Source organism: Chlamydotis macqueenii, chromosome 5 (assembly GCF_036417535.1).
Source record: "Chlamydotis macqueenii isolate bChlMac1 chromosome 5, bChlMac1.mat, whole genome shotgun sequence".
Classification (NCBI taxonomy): Eukaryota; Metazoa; Chordata; class Aves; order Otidiformes; family Otididae; genus Chlamydotis; species Chlamydotis macqueenii.
The window spans coordinates 60618696-60634770 of NC_141560.1; the positions used below are offsets into that span (position 1 = coordinate 60618696).

Sequence of the window (16075 nt, forward strand, 5' to 3'; positions counted from 1 at the left end):
GGTATCAATTAATTTTTTTCTTCATGCAATACCTCCTATATAAGTAGAAATATACCTATAATTTAGAGAAAGTGGTCTTAGCTGTAGCCATCTTTCAACTCCAGAGAAGCATGATCTGCTATCAGCAGATCAGTGCTTCTTATAAGAAATGTTTGCTGAGCATGCTAGTAATCCTAGAGCTATTGGAAAGTTCAGAAATGTTCCATGAACCCCCATGTTTATTTTCAATATATTGATCAAGAACAACTCCACACATCTGAGTTTCTTAATAAAAGCACGTAAAGAGGACTTATTTATCAGAGTCCTTAACAGAATCTCAATTAATAAACTAAATTTGACTTGATAAACCAGAATTTTTATTCTGAATTTTTAGACTATCAGAGGGGTAACAGGGGTCTGATGTTTGCAGGTGCTTTAGTAAAGAAAAAAAAAAGATGCAGATGCATCTGTTTCGAGATGCCTAAGAACCAGGTTCATCAATGATAGTAAAAAGAGTGTTTATCTTTAAAAGCCTCTGGCAGCATTGGAATAGTCATGTGATAAGCCTGGTTTTGTCACAAAACCAGTATTTATTTTTTAAGGTATGGAATGATCAGATAAGTCCATGATTTAACAGAAAGCTGTTTTCATGGACAGCATGAAGCGGTGATTATTGGCTCAAATTAAGTTAATGGCTGTGAGAAAGTAACATTGTTGTGAAGATAAAAGTAATTTTAAAAATGTCTTCGAAGTTTCTAATTCCTCCCTCCCATTTTGGTACAAGGTCTAATATGCTTATTCTTTCATCCTTTATATATGATGGCATAAAGATTTTATCAACTCTGTTCAACTTTTACTTTACAGGGAATACATAAATGGAGACAAGTAACAATCCAAATGGAAACATACCAAGACTAAGAACTGATGGGAGCTTTGCCATGACTTAATAGGATCAGCATTTATCTCAGTTTGTAATATTAACAAATCCACATCATTAGTCCCCTTGACTAACAATTTACTCCACATGGAGCTTCCAGAAAACTAACAGAACTAATTATGTAGTAAGAGACTCATTAGAAAATGAAGAAATGAAGAAAATCTTCCCCTGGATAGTTTGTTTTCATTAAAGGTTTAATCTGATATGATAGTCAAACTAAATAACTTGAGACTTAAGTGTGTTAAGCTCCTTGCAAAAAAAAATTCCAGTTGCTCAAAAATAACAAAACCAGTATTACTGAACGGTAATTTGTATACAATAAGAATTTTAAGCATGTATATCTCCAGCCTGCTAAAAATATTAAACTAAAACAATAACCTTACAACTTTATGAAACGAACAATGTGCATACTTCTCTACATCTCTCTCCATGCAATCCACTTATGATCATAAACTCATGATCATAATTCAACATGCTAGCAGTACTCCATGTGCATGCATTACAGAGAGTATGCACAGGGAAAAAAAAGTTGTAGTCAATGTAGTCAGACTTTATATTTAGGTCTTTATTGCATGTCACATTTTCTGAGAAAACATCCTAGCTTAAATGAATAATCACTTCTTACCAACAGAAGTCAATGAACTTGTTGGATTCCTAGTGGCACGGTTAGAATGTCTCCTGTGAGGACTACGAGGCCTAGAGAGAGAAACAGACAAACAAAAATTATGGGAGTATGCCACCAAAAAAAAATTTCTACTTCTCTATAAAAATTTAATGTTAAAAAAGAAAGCACTTTTCTTTGATTTAAAAAATGGAAACAAAACTGTTTTGTTGCAATTCCTCTCATCTCCAAACTGGAAAATGAAGGAAAATTGCAGAAAGAAGAAAAATTACAGGAATTTCTCTCACAAAGGAGTTCTGATATTTGCTGATAACCTCATATACTGTGAATATCTCATTTCTCAGAAAAACTACATTTAGTTCATGATCATGACTTAAAACTTATGTAAATATGGTACATTGCAAAAAAAAAAAAAAGTCTTTATAAATAGTTAGTTCTTCCTAAGCTAAGTTTTATGATTGAAATAATTTCTCAGGCTCCCGCACTGATACTTCTGCATAGCAATATGGGAACTTTCTAGACTGAAAACCAGGTGAAAGTCTCAAATGACTGCAGAAATATAAATGCTGATCCAGCAAATAATGCTGCTTTTAAAGGGCTGCATTATAATTCTGACTCTTAAATCATCTTGATGTTTAGAAAGTGCAATTTAAAAATACAAGCAAATTATAGCATAGATTCTGCTCAATACTTTCAGATTTGTTTTTTACCATATTTTAAGTCTATTGGCAAGTCAATAAATTAAAAATCCCAAAATCAGAAGACTGAAAATAACCTTAATTCCATTCAAAATTGAATTGAAGTTTTCAGCTTCAAACAGGATTATTATTTCCATTCAATAGCTTACATTCACATATGCATAACCTCAAGGCAGTGTTCTTGCCCTGTCTACCTAAATAGGCCCAAATATCTGCGTCAAAATTCACTGTACTATACTATTCAAGCTAGACGTTTAAGTTCTTCCAACTGTCCAGCTTAGAAACATTATCTACTTGAATTTTCAGCTGATACTTATTTTCTTGCACATCAGGAATGTGGTCCTATCCCAGTTTCCATGTGCTACAGAAGTTTTTTCTGCAGCTTCACTGAAACAGTAAGGAAGACTGAATAGATACAAGGGAGGAAGGGAAAGAAGAGAGCTGGAAGAGAAGCCTATACTTGTTGTATCTGCTTTTTAGATAGAAAAAAAATAGTCCAGTAACTCAATTTCCAATGCTTTCAACTCAGGACTTTAAAAGAACTGAGCATATCTTAATCGGCTTTAGAAGAAAACTTTTAAGATTCTGGCTAATTTAAATAATTTAAATAATAAATATATTTATTATCTATATATGTCTTTATACATATATTAAATATATATTTATTATATATTTAAATAATAAATAAATTTAAATAATACAGAAGGTGTTTAAGGTCAATGTCAAGATAATATGCACAAGAATGGAAGGTAGATTTATTTTGAAGGATATTTGTAATATGCTAAACCTGTCAAAAGAAGATAAGAAGTATTTTCAGCAGTTGATAAAAATATAAAATGCTAAGCATAAAAAAAGAAATAAAATATTTGCAAAAGCTATTAGGAAAAATTGCAAAGTATTTTTATGATCATAAACCTTCCTTGGAAATTTTCTGCCCTTACAAATAAGCCTTATACAAACTGGCATACATTGCAAGTCCATCTGTTGCCAAAAATCTTCCTCCCTCATTAAAACGCACTTCAGTAATTTAAGGATCATGCAAACAGATTGGTTTTAAGAATAACATAGCTTGTTGCTACATTTTCCTTTCAATAGACAAAACAATTACCACAGGTTGCAAATATTATTGCTACAATGTCCATTGTAATAAGATAGTAATATAGCTAGTTCTTTAATTCAAGAAGGAAACACACAACACAGGCTTTGTACATAAAGTACGCAGATTTGCAAGAGTCAACACTGATGGCTGAGCATACCTTGAGGAACTTACATCTCTAGTATTTAAAAAACAGTATTTTTTTAAGTCTTACAAGGATTAATTTCTTAACCCTACAGTCTACAAAGTTCTTATTGGTTCAGTGGAAATATTTATATTAATAAAGGCAGCAGTACTGGTGTGCACATGTAATTAGTAGACCAGAATTAGGGATTTTGCTACAGAATTGAAAAATTTCCATAGTGGGGGGAATATTTCAGGAAACACAAAAATGCTCAGTTGTACTTTTTTTGGTCTCAGTTGCTCATCAGCTGGGTCTAAGTAAAGGTTAAAATTTGGACAAAAGGACAGTATTGTGCATTGCCATGCACAGAACATGAGGAATCCAATTATCAATCATCCTTGTAATAGGTGTAGGATTGTAGCCCACACATACACACCACTACATGTCTACAAAAGGATTCGATCAAGAAATTTTTTCCTCACTAGGCCATATTTTATTTGCTAGCAAAAGGATGGAACTTGAAAAGTTATAGTTTTTAGTGCAAACTATGCAAAACTTTAATTTCCATCTTCATTTTAGTTTCAAATTACACTATTCTGAAAGATAAGAAAGTTCATGTAGATTTGAAGTACTTAATACTCTACTCTTTTTATATCAATTACATTCCTGTCCCCCCTAGTTCCTTGCATCCAAAAAAATCATCATTAAAATGCAAAGACAATATGATCAAATTACAAATAGAGATACAACAATAATTTTTCAAAGCAATATTTTAGAAACACAGCTCCTGGAATTACTGTACAATTTATGCATAGATTGGTAATGTATTATGTAGTACCTGTTAACCAGATTTTTATCAATTTCTACATCTGGCGTAACAGCATTCTCTGGAAGAACAATAGAAGGTGTACTGCAGGTTGTCCCTTCAACAGTAGTGTCCTGAATGGTTTGTGACAAATATAAAAATTTAGTTAAACAGAAATTCAAAACACTGAATACTGATGCTCTATGTGGAAAATAATGTGTATTGTTCAATTTAGCTAAAAAAAAATGACTCAACTAAGTGAGAATTAGCTCTTACTTGGTAAAACAAGTGTGAATTAAAGGCCTACACTTAAATTGCTAAAAAGAGATGAGGGAGAGTTGGAATATCTGTTTTCTTTACAAATTTTTAATGCACACAAGTAAATTCAATAAGCATGGAACTAATGAGAAAGCTTTAGAATGGTAGACAAACTGATTTTTCACACAGCAAACCATTCCTCTACTGAAGCACATGTACAACACTTAGTGAACTTATGAGCTGAATGCAAGATGGAAAAGCAGCTATGTATAACAGGGCTAAGTTAGGCATGTAAAAACCTCCAAGTGGTACTAGTGTGCAATGAAAGCTTGAATAAGTGCAGTATTAAGTGTATATATGCTATCCAAAAAACCAGAAAATAATTATAATGTTTTCTTGTTATTGTGCTACTTGGTTTTCCCTCCCATTAATTGAAAAAATATTTTTAAAAAATATAACTGCAATATTTAATAAAATACAATATAATTTTAAGTGACAAAAGAAACTGGCACTGAATATCAATGTATGCTTGCCTTCTTAAAAAAAGTATGAGAACTTATCCTGAAAACTGAATCCCAGACCTTCTACCACAGTGAAACCAATCAACTGAAGAGAAGGAATCTGTTTCCTGTGAGATATCCCAAATAGAGATGCATCACATTGGAATAAAGAACTGTGTATTTCTCATATGTAGTAAAAAAAAAAGGAATACTTCTACCCCATGTACTACATTCGGATTCACAAAAAAACCAAAACAAAACAAAAAACCAAACCAAACCCAAAAAACCCACAAACCAAAACCAACTCCAAAAAACAAACCACCACCACCAAAACCCAATCAAACTCCTATACCACTGAAAGTCTACATAAGTCATTTGGTGTTTATAGTCAGTTGAGAAGTTGAAAACAGTGATTTACATAAAATAATGCAGAGGGGGAAAGTGTAGGCACCTGTTAGAAGTTGCAATTTTTACTTTAGAGTACAATCATCAGATAAGTAGAACATATCATAGCAGTGTGAGTGTTCATAGCTGGAGGAAGAGCTTCCCAAAAGCAGCAGGGGTCTGTCATCAATCAATTTGTGAAATTTACAGAATAACTTGTAAATTCTCAAATCCTAATTCCTTCTGCTAGACACTGGTACACATAGGTATTTTATTTTATCTAGTTATTCAGAGTTATTTTATCTTGAAACTACATCCCAAAGCTTCATAAGATATTTTTACTTCAATTGTCATTGTACTAGATGGTAGAATAGAATAGAATAGAATAGAATAGAATAGAATAGAATAGAATAGAATAGAATAGAATAGTTTGGGAAAAAAAAATCCTCTGACTCTTGGTCTTATTCTCAGAAATTAAAGTTCCGAGGTAAATTTCAGGACAAATTTGGCCTGAAACAGACACTTATGTGAAGGGCCTCAGAAAATTTATGTATCTCAGAAAGCAGTCTTTTGAGCAAGATGGGGTTTTAAATAGACTTAATTTTAGATGTTTAAGTGAAGTGCTAAGCTGAGAGTTTAGCAAGTAAGGTAATTAAATTAAATTGTAACTGCATTTAGTTGAAATGGAAGGAGAACAGACAAAATAAACATGGGACATCTTCAGAACAAAACAGCTAACATGCAGTGATTTGATAAAAGTCCAATACAAATTTAAATAGGAATAATAAAAAAAAAATAGAAGATGATGGAATAATCAGTGTACGAGAAACATTATGAACATCTGAGACAGGCTTTTCCTCAGCAGTCTGAAAAGCCAGTAAAATAGTGTTCGGGATACAAAGAGAGGAGAAAGCTGGAAGTAGAAATAGGGATTTTTGATTTTAAAAAAGGGAAAGATAGCAGCTCACAACCAACCCTGAAAGTGTAGGGAGATTGAGAGGCAACTATAAATCTTTTAACACAACTGATAAGGATTTAATTTTCTTTGCTGCAGGTACACATTACATATATAAAAATGATATTTTTGATACTAAAAACCTGAAATCAGCTTTTAAGGATATCAGTGAAAGCCTATTATTACATTATATTATTCTATGTCAAATAAATCTAATTAAATTAAAATATGGCAATGACTAAAAATGACATCTGACTATGAAATTCTATTACTTATGCTGGGAGAAATTATTCTGTATAAAACACTTCTAAAATGTTGTGGTTTTGTTTAGTGAGGGGGTGAGTATAAGCAATACTTATGATAACAAGACAGCACACAAACTAGAAGTTCAACTATGTACTTAGTTCATTTAAGATCTACCTCTAAAATGCCTTTTAATTTTTTTTTTTTTTTTTTAGATTAGGAAGTTAGAATTTTTCATTGCTCCCATTTGACAAGTACATCTAGGATTAGATTCATTGATTCTGGTAGCTTTTCATATTTTTTCTCTGCGGTTTTACCCAGCAAGTCTCTTGTAGTAAAATAGTCTTAACATGGCTGAGTTGAAAAAAAAACACACAAACCTTCTTGTCCTAATAAATATTCTCAGCTAATAGTCTGATGAACTTGCATCCATCTGGGATGTTTATCTTAAGCCAGGAAACTAACACTCACCACAATGTGCAATTTAGATGGAATATATGACAAATCAGCATAGGGATCACTGCTGATAATTTTTCCATCAATATTAAAGTAACGGATGTTTTCATCTAAAGTGTAGAATACAGTGTCCTCCAGTGACAATAATACATTTTTAACCGAGGATGTGCCAGATTATAAATCCCCTCTTTCTTCACACCAGTTTGCACAAAACGGGATGATCTGGATAATCTGTGATTTTGTAATCACAGTAAGGTTCTTTACTTCAGTTAAGCTAACAATTAAAAAAACCTCCTCACTTTATTATAACATATAATTGCTTTTTATCAGTGGTATAATTATTCAAAAGGGAGGAGTATCATCTCTTACTGATTTTTTTTACATTTAGCTGCAAATAAAACATGTAAAAATATTTAAGTAGCAAAATTATTCATATGTCTAGGGAGCACCCACCTGCTCTCTGTGTAGTTCCAGTATATGTTCAGCTACTACTGTGGCAAATAGAGCACTGAGAAAAACTACAACTCAAAAAGCAGATTTCCATCTTTCACATGCACATGAATTGCATAGCATCTTCTATATCTGTAAAGCCAACACTAGATGTTTCAAGACTACTGTGAAGTACAAGTCTAAGTTCTTTTTTCAAAGGTTAAAGTTTTCTGTAATAATATCACAAAGGACATTTTTTGACATCTTAGATTCAGATCAGACAGACATATAAGCCTCTAGAGCAAACTGATAAATAAGTGCTTGAGCAAGTTCAGTTCTTTTTCCTCAGTCTATAAAATATTTGAAGAATTCTAAGAATATCAACTGAAAAATCATTCATAGCTTCATCAATTATCAAAACACACTAATACAGAGCAATGATTAAGATGTTATTTTATAAGCTCCTAAATATACAGAAATGAGTTTCAGACTCAGGTTTCCAACAAGTGTCAGAAAACACCTTTGTAAGAGTGCTTACTTTGGCTGGAGGAGAATTGTTGTGCTGTGCCTCTTTTGATTGTCCCTTGTCCTCAGGTAAGGTTGGCATGGCTGACAGCGTGAAGCACGTGGAACAGCAATGATGTGGACTAATAGGACCATGCACTGCTGAGAGTATCTGTTTCAGGTTAGCCTGAAGTCATAAGCGCTGAGAGGCCTTGTGATCCGCAGGCTGTGTTAGATGCCAAAAACATAAATCAAATCCATTCAAAACTCTGTGCTCTAACACTGAGATCACTATACAATAACAAACAGTATTAAGGTTTAAAATTAAAAATGCTATCTTGTGTTTTATTAACTAAAGCTTTCAAAGTCAAGTATAACTTAGTAAACACATTCAAAACGGACAACCTTCCATTCTTGTTGCTATTTCCATCTCTCCCCTCCATTTTACAGACTTTTTTTCATTACTATGACTGTTTTGGCTGTGACCAAACTACCCTCTCTAAAAATCCTCTAAGAATGAAAAAGGATCCTAGATATCTGTAATATGCCTTTTAGTAACTAACAAAGTCCTAATGCTACAGAGTGTGATCTCAGATCTCAAAGAAAGGAGTAAAACTGGAAACTCAGATGGTGGCACTCTTCCTCTGAGCAACAGCAAGGCCTAGGTGAATTGTGCTAAGACTTGGTGTACATCTGCACAAGACAACACCATGCAAAACACTTGCAAAGCAAAATAGCAGTAATGTCCAAATGTAAAAAACAAAACAAAACAAAAAAAACTGCCTATTAGCTGAGAAAATTCTTGTTCTTAGTATCAAAGGGAGCATTAAAGCCTGTACAGTAGTCTGAAGATGAGAAATGTAAAGTACTAATCCTTACAGCCACAGTGTATGTATTACAAGACTTACTATGACACCTACCGGATAGATAAGGAACAGTCCTCATAAATAAATCATTCGACTCCTTGGTGGTGCCTATAGATGACAGACAATGCAGTTATCAGAAATAATCTGGTACACAGTTGCTGTCTGGCCTGGTAAGAACTAACTATATTCCCTTTACAGTTAATTCACATCTATGTATAGAATGGAGCTATACACTCAAACAGTAATGTAACAACTTCAATAGTGTACCAAGGAGATAAATATACCCAACAAGCACAGGTTCAACCTCCAAAACATGTTATCTGCTCCCAAATCTGAATTACTAATCTCATCTCTGTTCTTTTACTCTTCTGGAAATCACGATAGAACAAAGGGGCTGAGATGGGGAGATGATTTGAAGTTCAAGGAACTTAGTGGCACTGTAAGATTAACGTTGTACAGTTTTCCCTTCCGTTTCAGGGAAGTGCAAAGAAATATATTCAGGAACATGTCGGCTTGCCGAGGCTGACAATTAAAATTGTCAAAATACTTGTGTTGATTTAAACAGAAGAAAAAGAGAGGATAAAAGAGAGAGACAAAACCATTCACAGGAAATACTGAAGCAGTCTCAGTAGTGACAAGTTATTCACCTCAGCTTTCACAGAAAAAATTCTGTGTTGTAAAACCTACAGAATGCATGAAAACTTTGGACTACAGAAGCAGTTAAGACCCATGCTTTTATTAGATTTATTTCACATTATATTGGAACTTAATTTTCCAAAGTTTAATGCTGAAATAATAGACTGTAAAAATGATCTCTAACACAACTATTAGTGTGTTCAGAAAAAAAAATAATTATTTAATTGAAGTTCTTTGGAAAAGACAGTGGAAAAGATACAGCATATATGACATCATTATGAAGACTAAGATAAAGACTTTTTTTAATAGTAAGTGTAATATTTTCAGAGCAGTATATGCTGTAGGAACAGCATGTTTCAAGCTTCTGTAGTCATTCTGAACCTGCTAAGGATGAATTTCTAGCTCTACTGCGATAAGTGGAAGCTTATGTTTGTATCATGATTTTATCCAACTCTGACTTCAAATAAAAGCAGAGGAAGCTTTCTATGAATAAAAATAAGATTTTAAAAAGTTTATTAAGGCAAAATATCTTTAAAGTATCTAATATGATGAAAAACAGACATTTATGATTACATATATTTTTGTAAACCCACAGAAATTAGGCAGATAGCAGTAGTGTGCTTCTGTCTGTTTCAATAGTTAAGTATTTTTGTATAAAACAACAGTCACCAACTATTAACAATACAGAAAGATGAGGTAGAAGCAAGGTAACTAAAAAAAAGTTACATGAATTTGCTTTTCATCTCTAAAAATCCTGGCGTCCTATGCAATTTCTGAGTTTGCAAGAACTCAAATTCAAACAAAAACAAAAAAAGAGAAGATATAAATTTGGCTGTTTATCTAATCCCTCTTAGTGTTTGCCTTATGAATTTATAACGGTGCTGATAGCCTGATAGGCTTAACTGAATGGAACTTAACTGCTGGGCCTGAAAAACCAGGAATGTTTCAAGTCATGGCCAAAATCCATTTGTAGTCCTATGTGGAGTTATATAAGCTATTGCATCAAAGCGGTTTATTGCTGGTCTTAGCTGAGTTCCCAGTACATACTAAACTTAAAAAAGTAATGCAAGTCATATTGAAAAAAAGAAAGAGCTATTAAGCACATCATTTCAGTTCATTTTTCAGATTTAAAAAGCAAAAAAAAAAAAAATTAAAATAAAATAAAAAAATTAACAAAAACCAGCAGGCTTGTCTAAGAATAGAAAAGGACAAATCTCGAGCTGTGTTGTCTTAGAGATGCAGCACAGAAAGTACAGCCAAGGGAGAACGGAGGGTAGAAAGATGAGTTTACGCCACCTTAACAACCCCTATATTTGGAGTTAACTGAGTTTAGTCCATCTCTGAGACAATTAGAACCTTACTCTGGACTTCCTTACTGAGCTATTTTTCAAATAGGAAAGACTTCCAAGTCTTTGTGGTGGTGATCAGTAGGAAGATTTATTCTCCTGACTTTCCATTTTTTCCTAGTATCTCTCCAGAAAACCCCAGGGCTGAGGACTATACTGGAGCAGTGAAAGCTTACATATAATTATTCATATTAAAAGAGATGCAGTCTTTGCATACCTTGACTGCACTGCTGCAGTCCTCTAAGGTGAAAATGTAAGGTCTACTATTTATTGGTATTTCAACAAAAAAAACCCATAAGTTCATAGTTCAATTCATAAGCTATATGATTTAGAAATCTTGGATTATTATTTTTGCAGTCTAAAAGCTTATTTTTAACTGGTGCAGTGTTCTTAAAATCAGCAGTCCAGATCCTTTAACGACTTTATAATGTACAAACATCACATCTTGTAAATGTAAATGGATATAACCAATGGAGCTGCATTCTTGCTCCATGCCGTGCAAGGAGTTCTACCATTTTCTGTATCAATTACTGCCTTCTTACTTCTGATATTAGTAGGAATGATAAAGGTTTAGAAATTATGGAACCTTAAGATACTAGTGAGTAAATGTTCTTCTCCCATTACTGTTGAAGTAACCTTATGAAAATAGCTCCAGTAAGTGTCAGTGAGTGTCAAAACATATAGAAAAAGGGGGCTTCATGAGAACAATCTAACAAGGATTATAGGAGCTTATCTGCAATTTATTTCCCTGGAAGGTACATTTTTTTTCTTGTTCAGTAGAGCAGTAGGGAGGAATACAGCCTTAGAACCTACAGAAATTTGCATCTCTATCTACAAAAACAGCTTATAGCCTTACTGAACCCTGAGCCAAAGTGCAGAGAGCATGACTATCCTGGTTCTAAGCCTGGCTCATCTGCCGGATGAAGAGCCTTTGGAATCATGCTGCCAGCTTTATCTCCTTTCCACAAGCATAAACATGTTCCAGTCAAAGAAGAAAATTATATGATAACAATACATGCAATACAGTGAGATACCAACAGAAACAACTGTAATTACTGTTCCTGAAGCTACTGAAAGGATAGATTAAAAAAAATGCATCTGCACTTTAAAAACAGCCAAGGTGCATAAGCACATGTTAGCATCCTAGTCACTAAGACAATTTCAAGATTCTGTTATTTCTTTTGTTAGGCATTGATCTGTCTGGCCTACTTCTAACCTATCAAAGGATACCATGACATTATTGTGGTGTTTTATTACAGTAAATGATCCCCTCAAGAATTCCAATATTTTAGAAATTGCAAGAGCTTCAAAATTACCTTTTAAAATTAAATACTAGTAGAGATGAACTCACATGTCACAAGAAGAGTGGATGTGGGCGAAGAGCTACAGTCTTAGTCTGGACGAGCCTTTTGCATCTACAAAATTAGTTTAAAAAAACCCCACCCAAATGATCTGTCATATTCACCAGATTCTGCTTATTTTCACACTAAGATGAGGCTATGCAAAGCAAAAAAGTTAAGAAAAAGAAAGAAGAGAGGATGGAGTGGTTTTTAACATTTTGGTCTATTATTGTAAACTTACTGCTTAAAATAGTTAGGAAAAAAATGATCCCCTGAGCTCAAATTTGTAGTCAGATATAGATCAGTGAATGCAGAGAACTTTCTTTTACCACTGTGTAGGCTTAGAGTACAATCTCCAGGAAATGGTGATCTGGGAGCTCTATTCCATAAAAGGGAAAAGTATTTAGAGGCCCTTGGCTTTCAGTGTGTCCTCTCTGCAACCCATTTTACCACAGTAGAGAAAGCTACGTATAATCAGTAAACTTACCCTCTCTGAGTCACGGCTGAGTACCGTGTTAGCAAAGGCTCAGATAAAGGTGCTTTACTCCATCTCCACTGATAGCTTGGCAGTTGACCTCAACTCCTCTGTCACATCACAAAAAGGATATATATATAAAAAAAAAGCAGAAATAAACAGTTAAGAAAATGTTTTATTAATATTTCTTAACCTCATACTGCCTGCAGTCAAGTGAAGCAACTCTCATTTGTCAACAACAGAAGTTGCATACTCATGAACACAGGTGAACTGCACAATTTCGAGCTCCTTTTTTGTAACTTTTTTCCTTCTTGTCCTGCAAAGTGTTTGTAAAACATTACCATACTAGAAAGGTATCTTCTTGCACTCGTTTTGTATAGCTGTAAAAGCATATGGAATTCATGTAGCATTTTGAATTAGGTTTTGCAGCTTTGAAGTACTTAAAAAATACTAAACTTATTTCATTCAAACCAAGTGTGAGAAAAACAGGTTTTTTTCTTACGTTTGTACCACAAAATAAGTTTTCAAACACAAAACATGGTTATAGTATTTAAGATACACAAACAAAGTTTTTTGGCATACATTAGCTATCTCAAAAAAATGTTAAAAGCAACACCACAACAAAACAAAACAAACAAAACCTATAAAACCAGATCCAGAATATCTTAATAGAAAACCTTTAATATTTTGCACTAGGAGTTCAAAATTTTTGTATACTAGAAACATTCAATGGAAAATTAAAAGGAAACACAAAATCACAACTAAAGCTGACTCATTTACAGTCTTACTCTATGTGACAAGATACAGTGCATGGAAATTGGAAAACACTTTCCTGTCTGCAAAACAGAAAAAAAAAAGTCTGTTTCCTACTGCATCTATTTTTATGCATCTATTTTATTAAATACTAAAGCTTGCAAGATATTAATGTACTGTTTCAGTCAGTTTACCAAAACACATAGTCATAGTCCCAGGACTAATGTAAGGTTTCTCCATGATAACAGTAATGATCTGAGTTCTACCCACATTAATATCCATGCAACTGTAGAAGGTAAAATGTGGAAGACAAAGTGGTGTTTCCATTTATAAGATACAGAACAATACCACTGGGGCACACAAAGTGTGTACAGCTACTACCTGAATTCAAAGCATCTGTTTTCATTCTCAGAAGTACTGACATTAATTCCTGAGCATTGAGATTAATTCCTGAGTGACTTAAATAATACTTGACAATCAGAACACTTCCAGGTTGCAACTTCAGAGACAAGGGATAAATGTGAATAATTCTGTCACAAAAATATTTTAAAGGAAGAAACTAACAAAAGTATAAGAAGAATACAGCAAATGTCCCCCAGCCTTTAAAAAACTTCTGTGTCTCACACTCAGTGGGTGCTATCTTCCTCAGGTTTACAATCTACCCATACAGGATTTACTTTACAGAGCAGCCTGACAGGAAAGGATCTTGTTTTCTCCTTCCTGTTTTCATCATAGCTCAGGAACACATAAAACTTGATAGTTTTCAATAATCTGCTTGAAAGAGAGAAAGGAAAAGTTAGGTCAGGCAGAAAGTAGAATGTTCTTTCGATGCATGTCCAGCCTGATCTGATTGGGAGCACTCAGGAGAATCTCTCTAGTAATGGCTAGTTATGGCACCCTGCTGAGACTGAAGAACAAAACACTTCGGGGTGAGAGGTGATGCTGGTCCATTACCAACAAGATCAACTCCTAAATCAAATAATTTGGTTTGGTTATGTATCTAAAATTTTAAATCAGTTTAAAGAGATCTGATAACTAACTAACTCCCACAGGGTTTAATTTCTAATATTTTCTAGAAGTTATGTACTTAACTTCAATAGGATCCATTCTGGTTCCAGCTGTAGGCTTTTCCCTGACATATTAACAGAAAAATCAGTTGGACCCAATTTCACTCACAATTATTTTTAGCATAGATCTACTAAAAGATCACAACTGTATCTGAAAATAGTGTTTTTGCTGTGAAATACTATCAGCCAGCTTTATTTGTTTTATCAATAGTTATAATTTTTGTATCGTTAACAGTAAGTGTTCAGGTTTATTCCTCTCGAAGCAAAGGCTTAGAATTGTGGGGTTTGGGGGTTTTTTTTTTGCAAGAAATCTAGGCTGAAGAATGTACATATTTTAGAAATACTGAAGAGCAGTATTTCACTAACTTTTTAGACTACTAGACCCAGATTTAAAAAAAAAAAAAGAGGGATTCTTTTAAGGTAAGTGTATTTTAGGCAGCCTGAAAGTTTCCCGATTCCACTTTTTTTTAGGGGCAATTAGGAGTTAATACTACATGAATCAAACTTTTATAAACTACTCTGTTTTGGATGCAAAGTCTTTGTTTTCAGTTTTTGTTTTTATTTAGCACAAAAAAGAATGTAAGGAAATTAGGTTATAAGTAGCATTATCTCCCCATGAAAACAAATGATTTTAAGAATTGTATACAAGTTCACAAAAAAATATGTTCTTGGAGCAGAGGCTTCTCCCCAGTCATGCCTTTGCAAGAACCTGGCACTCCCCACATCCCGTGCTGGAGACAACAGGACAACTGTGGCAGGAGAACCAGAGGGAGGTGGCACTCCTTCAGCGATTTCAGACCTATAAGCTTTTACCACATCAGTTTCCTCTCATTCAATGCTTGCATCCAGCACAAACTGGTTACATTAATATAACTGGCAGCTGTTTCCAGGGTCCCTTTTTAAACATTCTCTCCAGAGTAGAGAACCAATATGGCCAAGGACTGTGTGGCAAAAGAGAAAGCACATGTCTCTCTCTCTCCCCCTTTTTTTTTTTCTTCTATCTACGTAGTCTGTTTTGGTTTTTTATTGATGTCCAAGTACTCATGCATATTTCTTTGCCAAAAACAAGGAAACTTCTTCAGAAAGTAGAAGAAATTGAAGTGAATATGAAGCCATATGTTCAATCTTTCAAAACATAATAGTGAAAGCCACCTCTATATATCACTGAGCTTACTAAAGGTTTATGCTGAAATCATTATTTAGAGAAAGCTCTTCAACAATGAACCAGTTAGAGATTTAAAATTTTAATTATGGTAGATCCTTTACCTCACAGGAAATCGTCCTCCAAAGCCACATAATAAAGCTTTGCTACACATGAAAAATAAAGTGCACAAGCACGCCAGATGCCAGACTAGGTAATGAAATAATTGTAACTGTCTAACAGATCTTGCCATCCAGAAGATTTTAGATATGCCTCCTGCATTTTAAATTTCAACTGATCACCCCTAAACAAATTTGCTTTTATAATTTCAACAATTCTTTCCTTTGTTTTGTGCTTAAAAAAACCCAAAACTACACACACAAACAAACAAAAAAAACCAACTCACAATGCAAAAAAAACCCACCGCCCTACAATTCATAGATAGCTCTTTCTGTAAGTTC

At 33.8% G+C, this 16075-nt stretch overlaps 1 protein-coding gene across 4 annotated transcripts in view; it reads right to left on the reverse strand.

The window, feature by feature from the left end:
• The window catches only part of IRAG1 (inositol 1,4,5-triphosphate receptor associated 1), a 66875-nt gene that overhangs the window by 31215 nt on the left and 19585 nt on the right, over positions 1 to 16075 (reverse strand). For all 4 annotated transcript variants that reach the window (XM_086749417.1, XM_086749418.1, XM_086749419.1 and 1 more), the window contains 5 exons: positions 12666 to 12763; positions 8911 to 8964; positions 8025 to 8216; positions 4295 to 4395; positions 1542 to 1612 (listed from right to left, as the gene is read on the reverse strand). In XM_086749417.1, the coding sequence (XP_086605543.1) occupies positions 1542 to 1612; positions 4295 to 4395; positions 8025 to 8093 (241 nt within the window). In that variant the 5' untranslated portion in view covers positions 8094 to 8216; positions 8911 to 8964; positions 12666 to 12763. The remainder of the gene's footprint in view (positions 1 to 1541; positions 1613 to 4294; positions 4396 to 8024; positions 8217 to 8910; positions 8965 to 12665; positions 12764 to 16075) is intronic.